The sequence below is a fragment of the Solanum dulcamara genome, chromosome 6 (genome assembly GCF_947179165.1).
Source record: "Solanum dulcamara chromosome 6, daSolDulc1.2, whole genome shotgun sequence".
Taxonomy (NCBI): Eukaryota; Viridiplantae; Streptophyta; class Magnoliopsida; order Solanales; family Solanaceae; genus Solanum; species Solanum dulcamara.
The window spans coordinates 3,675,511-3,686,454 of record NC_077242.1 but is presented as its reverse complement, the minus strand read 5'-3'; the positions used below and the strand labels follow the sequence as shown (position 1 = coordinate 3,686,454).

The following is a 10,944-nucleotide window of genomic DNA, read 5'->3' as shown; positions in this document are numbered from 1 at the left end:
AAAATATTTAAGCTAAATAAGATGAAAATTTTATTTTTAAGAATGAATAACTACAACTTGCAAAGAAAATATAAAAGACTAAATAAAGTGAAGAGTATTTTTATAAATAAATAATTTGTTCTTAAAATCTATGCAAGACATATTATTTTGAATACAACAAATCAAACAATCAATAAAAAATAATCTCAATATAACTTATCTCATCATAACTAATTCTAACCTAACTTATCGCATCATAACTTGTATTCGAATCAAATAATGTATTCAAAATCAAGCAATGTGCTCAATTTGAAGTACTGTAAGGGCATATATGGGTTTTCCATTTTCAATAAGTATTTGGTAAATTTATTTGAACAAATAATATGAATGCACTTTGATAGCCTTCGGCCTTATTGTGGATAACCCAATCCAAAGGTTTTGCAGTTTGCTCCTTCACTCCAAAAATGGCGACTTCTTTATCTTTCTTTTCTTCCACCATTTTCTTCTCTAACCCCAACACCATCCACTCCTCAAAGCAGCAGCAGAAGCAGAACCACCTCCTTTTCAAATCCCCCAACTCCAAACAACAACAATTCTCCATCCGTTCAGATGCCGCCGCCGCCGTCGCCACTATTCCAATCCTGTCCTTTGATGGTGCCGAAGTGGGCTCCACCACTCTCAATCTAAAATCCGCCCCTCTTGATACCGCACGCGCCGTCGTTCATCGTGGACTCACTACTGACCTCCGGAACCAACGCCGCGGTACTGCTTCCACCCTTACCCGCGCCCAAGTACGGGGTGGTGGTATCAAACCTTACCCACAAAAGAAAACGGGTCGAGCTCGACGTGGGTCGAATCGAACTCCTTTACGGCCTGGTGGTGGGGTTGTGTTTGGGCCGAAACCTAAGGATTGGTCAGTTAAAATCAACAAAAAGGAAAAGAGACTCGCTATTTCTACGGCGCTTTCGAGTGCTACGGAGAATGCTATCGTGGTTGAAGAGTTTAATGATAAGTTTGAGAAACCAAAGACTAAGGAATTCATTGATTTGATGAGAAGGTGGGGATTGGACCCAAAAGAGAAATCTTTGTTTTTGATGACGGAAGTTTCAGACAATGTGATTCTCTCCAGCAGAAACATTAGCACATTGAAGATGTTGACTCCCAGAACTTTGAATCTTTTTGACATATTGGATTCTGAGAAGCTGGTTTTCACTAAATCAGCTGTGGAATTCTTGAATGAACGATACGGAAATGATGATAATGATTGGGAGGAGGAAGACGAGGAGGAAGAAGAAGATGGTTAGTTTTTGCCTCGTTTTGGGTCTGAAATTTCTTTTCAACTTTTTCCTAACTCGTTAATTTGTTGTGCATTCAGGTGGCGAGGCGGAGGAGAGTGCTGAAAGTTCTGAGTAGTATATCAGCACGGGGGCAAAAAGGGTCTATTCCATTTTAGAGGAGTGTATCGCCAATGGCTTTACCTTACAGGGGAGCTTTTCATATTTTCACTTTGAATTGTATTTTATTGTATGATAAAATTAGGTGATTTTGGTTGATTTCCTGTCACTGACTGCATTTGTCCATTACCTTCGTTGGATTAGTTAGTCCTAATTTTTGTTGCTCTCTCATTACCGCTTTGAGTGCTTGATTTTTTATGATAAGATGATTAGTTACTTTATTAATGAATTCTTATGTTCCTGAAAAACTACAGTAATTGCTCAGTAGAAGATGCCATATATAAGATTTATGGGTTACAAGTTGTCAGCCAGGCGAGATTCAGCAACCTAAAACAAATAGGAAAGCTCTGTGCTTAAGTCTTAGGCTTGAAGCAATTATGCGAAAAATTAAGAAAAGTAAACCTTTATTTGGGTGGAAAAAGCTTCATCGCCCTTTTCTTTAATACTTGCACCAAATAATTGACAGGAAAAAAGTGCTCTTACATTGTTTTGAGTCATTAGGGGCATATGGGATACTTAGCATTATTAACCTTGAAAAAGACCTTGTCAAGTAGAATGTCTATGGAAGCAGATGACTTAATACATTCGGACTATCAAAATATGTGATGAGTATATGTGTATCTCTACACTTTTCTAGAAATTTCGAGTTCGAGACCTAATTGCTACTCTGCTTTTAGCTTCAATATAGAAGATTTGAGAATGATCAACGAGTTGCACAAGCTATCTTATAGATCAATTTTATATGCTTCAAAGCCAAGTTGTTTAAATAGCAAAAGAAGAACAAGAAAAGTGAAATTTGACATTGTGGATGGCGATGCTGCACTGATGTCTAGAGAAAAGAAGTAAACTGATTGTATAGTTTCATTAAACTCATTTGCTAGTCAAATATTTTATGGGTGACACTGAAACATAGTTGTCTTAAATTTGCCAAACATGATTTTCATTGCAGTTTGAACATTGTTACTGTATTATTCTGAGTCTCCTTCCAATTTGGCTATATACCATCATTTACTATTTAGTTTTTACACAAATGATATCACTTTTTGTCGAGCATGGTAAATGCTGTGAAAAATACAATAGCAAACCTCATGATTCCAGCGGCAAGCATGTCTAGCTTTGACATCGTTAGTGTAGCATCCTTAGTGATCCACTTGTCAGTAGGTCTACAAAGAGCAGGGTGATTATATCGAGCTAACTCAACTTCAAAGGATGGTTATTTGCATCGATGACTCTGCCAGAAAATGTTTGGCAAGCGACATGGAAATGATTGTCAGAAGATATCCTCCGTGAAGAAAGAATATTATAGACTAATCCAGGTACAAATATAAACCTTCTTATTTTAAGTTATGATATGATTTCGTTTTACGTGATTTCAGTATGGAAACAAATAGCCTTAGCACTGATGAGCAGATGTCGTTAAAATATTGTATGCTCTATTGCTCTTGACACAAATCAAACTCTACAAATGCATTTAATATGTCATCTCTGTTACAATAGTGGCCTTCTTTTCTGGTGTTCCTACAATGAGCAGATTATAATCTCCGTCAATTTCATTTTTTTCTTCTTTCAAGAACTGTGAGAATGTAGACGAAACTATCCACAAATTTAACTTAGTTTACGTAATTTTATTCACAGTCAAGCATCAGTTTGACTTTGACACAAGCAGAAGAAACTAGAGAGTCAGGAAACATGAGAGAGGAAACATGAGAGATGTCAGTATATATATATATATATATATATATATATATATATATATATATATATATATATATATATATATATATATATATGATATTTCTGTATTTCTGAAATTCAAAAAGAAATGTATAAGGTGACTAATTTGTCACCCCCTTTGCAGTTAGAAAAAGGTTAATGGGGAGGATTTATTATACCTAGAAGTGGCTTTTGATATGATAGATGGTTAGGTCTTCATGAACTTTAACTTCAACACTCCCTTTCATGTAGCTTCTGTAGAGTTAAATCAATCGGATATAATAATATTAACCTGGACTCTTACTCCTCCTAATTGGTAAAATCATCACCTGAACATAGCTAAGATTAAATAAAGATGTTTTGGATGGTTGGTTTTAATTGCAGCTAGCATGAATTGTTAGGTTGTTATTCTAGCTTGACAAGTTTGCTTGGAATGTTGGAGTACATTCACTGTCATGATGTAGGCTAGATATTATGAATAACTCAAAGTGTTTCACTCTATGATCTATTCTTCTGGTATTTTGTCAACGATCTCCATTTGATTATTTGTACTAAGGTCTTTGAGAAAAAAGTAAATTGAATGAGTGATAGAGGTCATTCGTAATTGTTCGAATAAGATTAAATCATTGAAGCATCTTCATCACAATTATCAAATCCAAGCATTTTATAGTTTCTGTTAGGGTGTCAATGGGCAGGTCGGATTGAATTTGGGCGGGTCAAAGTTACTTGGGTTGAAATGTATTGGGCTTAAATGGGCTAAAAAACTAGATCATTACCCCACCCGTCCAAGTTTTACTAAATTCTAAATTCTTTGTTTGATTACTTATAAATTGTTTAAGTACCTAATACGACTTTTTTTGTTTTATTATGGCTATGTATAATATATCAAATAAAAAAATTGTCATTCTTAAAACTATTAGTTAGTTTCTCATGGGTCAATTTGGGCTGCATGTCAGCTCAATTTTTGAATGGACTGAATTGGGAGATCAAATGAGTTGAATTAGTAAAATAAGTGGGTCATTAACCCCCCAAACCAAAGCGGGTTGAGCGGATCATTAGCCCGCCAAACCTAAGCGGGTCATGATTTTATAGGCTGATTTGTCACCCCTAGTTTCTCTGAATTCACAAAGCTTTTTAGAAGTTAGAAGGTTTCCTTTTAATAAGTCTTCCCATTCATGAGAATAAATTTTCTTTCCTTGCCGGATCTAGCTAATATTATTTAAAAGAGGTATGAATGTGATAGTGTGAAGAGTTTGAGATCTAGAGAAGTACTCGTATATTTCTTTTAAACAATTTGAATGAAGCTTTTCTCTTATCCAAGTAAGTAATCCTCTTTCTATGAATACTTTAATGAGCAATTTACTTTTGCCTTTAACGGTGAGCTGCTTTTGTATGTGGATTTGGTAAACTTAGCTGGAATATGTTTAAGTTAGAGACAATTGATGTCCATATCCATTCGGCCATCTAGTTTACCAAATATGACCCAATTACTCATTTATTATCTTCTTGTTTTTATTTAGAGCCTGTTTGGATTGGTTTTTGGCTTATGACTTATAAGCCAAAAACCATTTGTTAGAAATCCTAACTTATGGCTTTTGGTTTATTTTTATTAATTTTGGCTTAAAGTTAAGTGTTTAAAAGTGCTTATTTATTTCATCCAAACACTATAAAAGTTCTTAAAAGCATTTAACATAAGCCAATCCAAACTTGCTCATAGCCAAGTTTTTGTAAAATCCTAGTCCCCAAGCTCTATTCCCTTCTTTTTCTGTTCTCAATTGTCGTTGCCGCATAGAAAAGGGTAATAAATGAGGAATATAGCCATATTTAGCCAAGTTTTTGTAAAATCCTAGTCCCTAAGCTCTATTCCCTTCTTTCCCTTCTTTTACTAATCTCATTTGCCGCTGCCACAAACCACCACTTTACCATTGTTTGTCGCCTTATCTCCACTGGTCGAAAATCACCGCCACCGATTGATAACCTCTGTTCACATTCAAAATACACCACTCCAATCATCTCCTTCTCCTCCACCAAGATCCATAACCCAAAAACCTTCAATTCACTTCATCACGAATTTCAGAAAATCTGACATCCCTAGTTTCGTTCTTCTCAAATTTGTGAAGCTACTCTCATCTCCACCACACAAAACCTACACAAATAGATAGATCTTGGACGGATCTATCATCTGGCATCGGTTTCAGTGCGAAACTCCGACAACCAATTTTTCCGTCGAGTCACCGGCAACCATTGTCCTCGATCATACAATGACAAGGTACGTGTCAGTTATCAAAAGTTGTTGAAATGTTTTGTGTTGAATGAGCTGCATCATAGACCTCCCAATGCCTAGAATAAGTTCCTTTTTTTTAAAAAATAAAATAAAAAATTCATTGGGGTTAGGGAAGAAGGGGAAATGGGGGAGAGAATTACAAGGTAGGAGAATTACCTCTTCCGCTCAATAGTTTCTTCCTTCTCCTCTACCAAGATCCATGACCCAAAACCTTCAAAATTCACTCCATCTCTACGAATTTCAGGATACCCGAAATCCCTAGTTTCTTCTTTCTCCTCTACCAAGATCCATAACCCAAAACCTTCAAAATTCACTCCATCTCTATGAATTTCAGGATATCCGAAATCCCTAGTTTCTTCCTTCTCAAATTCATGTACGCTCATCTCCACTACACAAAACCTACATAAATAGATAGATCTTGGACGGATCTATCATCTGGCATCGGTTTTAGTATGAAATTCTAGCAACCAATTTTTTCGGTGAGTCATCGACAACCATTGTCTTCCATCATATCATTCATGTCAAGGTGCATGTCAGTTATCAGAAGTTGTTGAAATGATTTCTGGTGAATGAACTGCACGTAGACCTCCCAATGCTTAGAAGGAGCACCTTTTTTTTAAAAAAAATTACATAGGGGGTAGGGAAGGGGAAATGAGGGAGGGGATTACAAGGTGGGAGAAGTACCTCTTCCGCTCATTAGTTTCTTCCTTCTCCTCTACCAAGATCCATAACCCAAAACCTTCAAAATTCGGTCCATCTCCATGAATTTCAGGATATCCGAAATCTCGATTTTCTTCCTTCTCAAATTCGTGTATGCTCATCTCCACCATGACCACACAAAACCTACGTAAATAGATCGATCTTGGACGGATCTATCAACTGGCATTGGTTTTAGTATGAAACTACGGAAACCAAGTTTTCCGGCGAGTCGCCAACAACCATTATCCTCCATCATATCCTGTCAAGATGTGTGTTAGTTATCAAAAGTTGTTGAAATGTTTTGTGTTGAATGAGTTGCATTGTTGACACCTCCCAATGCCCCAAAGAAGCAGCACTTCTTTTTTTAAAAAAATTACATTAGGGGTAGGAAAGGAGAAATGGGGGAGGGGATTACAAAGTGGGAGACACACCTTTTTCGCTCACATCAACAACAACAAACCCAGTGATTTGGGGATTGTAGAGTGTACGCAGACCTCTTTGAGGTAGAGGGGTTGTTTCCGAAAGATCCTCGGCTCAAGCACCTCTTTTGCTAACGTCAAACCACATTTTTTTTGACGAGTAAAGATATTTATTAAAATAGTACCAAGATGGTGCAGAGAAGATTACGGAACCTAAATTGCACCTCTCACTCCAAACATACTGCATAGATATCCCTAATAAATGCAAAAATTTCCAAATACTTATCCATCCTATCAAGAGAACTACTATAACACCAAAAATACATGTTCTTGATACATTTGTTTTCGACTCTAGGTATTTGCAATTTCTGAACCTTGAAGCATGTCTTGTTCCTTTTCAACCATTACATATACTCTCCAAAAATGTTGTCGCTCCTATGTATAATCTTTAAAATGTACTACTTTTGAAGGATCTGACACACACTCGATGACATTTTTGAGGAGTCCGAGCAACATAGTGTATAATGATGTGTATGTAATATATACACTTTTATACATCATGTTATGCATATTTTAAAAATGAAAAATAGAATAAATGAAGAGGGCTATAGTAGTTCGGGGAACAAGGTAAAAAAAGAAAACATTAAAATAGATTTGGTTTCGTAAAATTCAATATAAACATATGTTGTGTATTCTAGTTATAAAAATTTATTAGGCTATACTCATTGTAAACTGTTTGTTTGGGTAGTACACATGGATAAGTATCCCTTTAAGTTACATGTAGAAAACCAAGACAATATTTTGCTACTTGGTAACCTTAGCCTGGAATCTGTCAGTAGCTTATGAAACCAATTGTTGAAATTTTTTATGGATTCATCAACCGTCTCTAAATCTTATTGCACATGAAACATGATCTTATGGAAATTATAGATGGACGAAATATTTTTTGTTTCTCTGGTGGCCTCTTATCAATGGTACTAGATCAAATGGTTAAACTTTTATTGTTGATCAAATAATAAAAATTTGATGTGATTAAGAGAATAAGATAACAATTTATTGAGTATGACTTTTTTCTCTTTAATATATTGTGCATTGCGCGGGTACTATAGTAGTTAGAATTTGATTTAGATAAAATAATTCCATCTATGAATAAGGGCATAAGTGAACACTTTTGCTAACAGCGGGGCTCATTTGATTCATACTATGAACAGAGGGTAAATTAAACCCTTTCACATAGTTCAAAGGAATTTTGGACTTGTTTCCTTCTTTTTAACAGTGATGTCTAATGCAACTTGCACGTACCTCGACTATTTTAGCGGGTACTTGTAATCTTCCGCCAACATAGGCACTGGAGTTACTCTGTCATCAAGACTTAAACAAAGAAGTCATCTGACATTTTCTCTATTGAACTCAAGTCTCCCAACTTCCATGGTTTTCGGTCACTTTATTGACCACTGGACCAAACCCTCAGTGCACTTCCATGGTAGTTGTGTAGATGGTAAAACCCCATTGCAAATCCAAAAGATTTGATATTGCTGCTATTATCTCGCACATGTGTTATTCCTCTTAATCATTAGTGTTGATTGTAATAGTCCTCGAAAAACTTAATTGACAGAGATTTGCATTATTAGCACTAGCATCACAACTTTACTTATTCAAGTTAGAGTTGCAGCTACAAAGAAGTACAGAGTGGAGAACTCCACAATTGGTGGTAGAAAAATGCCACACACCAATGGTTTCAAGTGCAGAAATGCAATTAGAAGTTCAATCCAATATGGCAACAAACTCTCATACTTGTGACTTTGTCATTCATAAACCATTAACTGTAAAAGTCACATAGAGCTTATCCCATAGATGGTCTCTTCAGCATTCTATAATTATGCACTAAAAATAATTTTTTTCATGTTGCAGGTTCCAAGTTGGAGCAGCTGTGGTGATATTTTAAGGAACTTGACAACCAGAAGCAGAGTGATCACAGCCAATGGCGTCTTTGCCCTATTCACAAGTTGAAATGATCAAATGTGTTTTTGAGACTGCTGCCGATTTAGCTCTGTAATGATCTACTCTGCAGTTTCCTCACAAATGGCATCATGCTTTGTCGAGCAAGGTGATGCCATGAAAACTACACAAGTGAACTTCAGGATCCCAGCAGCAAGTATGTCTAGCTTTGACATCCTTTGTGTAGCACCTGCCATATTTCTCAAACACGGAGTTCTTGATCCACTTAGGTTTAAGAAGAGCAAGGGTGACCACACTGAGCTAATTCAACTTCAAAGGATGTGTATTGGACTGGTCACAACGGCGATGGCTATGCTTTCGGTGGGAATTGTGGAGCACTATAGGCTTCATTATGCTATAAATGACTGCAAATACAGTGAAGGCTCTAGCTCGGTAAAGTTATCCTTGCTCTTCTTAAACCTATTGACAAGTGGTCAAGAACTCTGCGTTTGGGAAATATGACAAGTGCTACACTAAGGATGTCAAAACTAGACATACTTGCAGCTGGAATCCTGAAGTTCACTATTGTAGTTTTCATGGCGTCACCTTGCTCGACAAAGAGTGATGTCATCTGTGTGAAAACTACAGAGTATATCATTACATAGCTAAATCTCTATTAGCTATGTAATAGTAGTCTTTTCCGACCAAAACATTCTCTGTTATCAGAATTTGAACCTGAGTTTTTATTAAAGCAGAGCGATCACATCTATTTCCACCATAACCCTTGGTGGTAGACACTTAAACTTCTAATTCACCTGCATCCATTGAGATTCTACTTGTCTCTTACCCTCTAATGTTTCTATATTTGCAAAACTTGTTTTAACAGATACTACCAATGCAATTGATGGACCTGTGGATTTTACGGAAAAGATTCCCTATCAGACTTTAAGTTAGAAGAAACTGCTTGAAATTGATCTATGCACTATTTCAAATAAGAATTTAATTCATGTACATCTTCAATTTTAAAAAGTACTTGCGTTATTAGGTCATCAAAGGATATCTACATTGTAAACCTTTTTTTAAAAATGAAATTTTGTACTATTGAAATAAAATTAATTGCCTGCTACAACAGGAAAAATTAATTTGATGATATAAAAAATTTTCAGTGAATACTCTTCAAACAATTATAGAGCCCCTGATTATCACTGATCCTTTTTTAATCCTTAGCATGGAAGAAATAGCTAAAGGCAGTCATACTATAAGTTACTTTTCCAATGTCTTGCAAGTACTTTTTGATTGCCCCATGGCCTATAAGTAAGAAATCCAACTACTTTTCTCTTTTTATTGTAATTGCAAAAAAAAAAAAAGAAATCTCATATTCTTTTTTAAAGGTTAATAAAGCTGAATACCCCACAGGCACTCCATGAACAACATTGTAAGAGCATTTTTTGTGTCAATTATTTGGTTGTGAGTTAAAGAATAAGATAGGTGAAGCTTTTTCCACTCAAATAAAGTGTTCCCTTTTATTAACTTTTGCTTAATTGCTTCAAGTCTTTGTGTTTATTGCTTAAGCACATAGCTTTCCTATTTGTTTTACTTTGTTGAATCTTGCCTGGCTGACAAGTTGTAACCCATAAATCTGATATATGGCTTCTTCTACTGTGCAATTAAAGTAGCTTTACTAAGACATAATAAGACTTCATCTTGTAAAGTAGCTAATCACTTTTGTCATAAAAAAATAAATTAAATCAAGAAAACCATTAGAAAGGATTATCACGGTGCTGTCTAGATCAACTTATAGGCATCTTGCTTATTTTATTGGGTATTTGTTATCCCATTAACATAGATATGAGATAACTTTGATATGCTTACTCAAGCCAAAGGTCTATCTTCACAAGGTAGCATACAAATTACCATTCCTAGATCCCACTTGTGGGTTTGTATTGGACATGCTGTATACCTTTGTCTACCAAATATTTAGGTAGATGTGAAAAGGTTTAGACAAATGAGAAAGAATTACCAAATATTTTGGTGGTCGTTCACTTCATTAACCGCTAGATTATATCATTGGGTTTAAAGGCGTGTTACTCTAGGCAAATATTATATCAATAAATTAGAGAGGGATGCTAGGTATAAAAGGAAACAAGCTGACCCTGTCACACATTTAAAGTCGTGCTGGCCTAGACTTAAAGCGGACATCGTCATTAATGGGCTGGGCTGTTACATATGGTATTTACAGCCACTCCACGTGCAACCTTGAGCAATGGTAGGACAAAACTGTAGATGTTTCCTTTTTGTTTCATATTCTTGCAGTATCAGTTAAATCAGAACCCTAGTATTCTATACAAGTCCACTACTAAGGGATGAGTCATGATATCTCTTTTCTATGGATTTTCCACTCAACTAAATTTGCCTACAAGTTGACTTGATACAGAGAGAAATTTAAAAAGATAAAAAG

General features: G+C 35.7%; 1 protein-coding gene across 1 annotated transcript; it reads left to right on the top strand.

Moving 5' to 3' along the window:
* The first annotated feature begins 353 nt into the window (after positions 1-353).
* On the top strand, positions 354-1,604 carry LOC129891767 (50S ribosomal protein L4, chloroplastic). Its single transcript, XM_055967249.1, has 2 exons — positions 354-1,278; positions 1,355-1,604. Exons 1-2 carry the CDS (start codon positions 444-446, stop codon positions 1,390-1,392), a joined length of 873 nt encoding a protein of 290 aa, XP_055823224.1. The 5' UTR covers positions 354-443; the 3' UTR covers positions 1,393-1,604.
* The last annotated feature ends 9,340 nt before the right edge of the window (positions 1,605-10,944 follow it).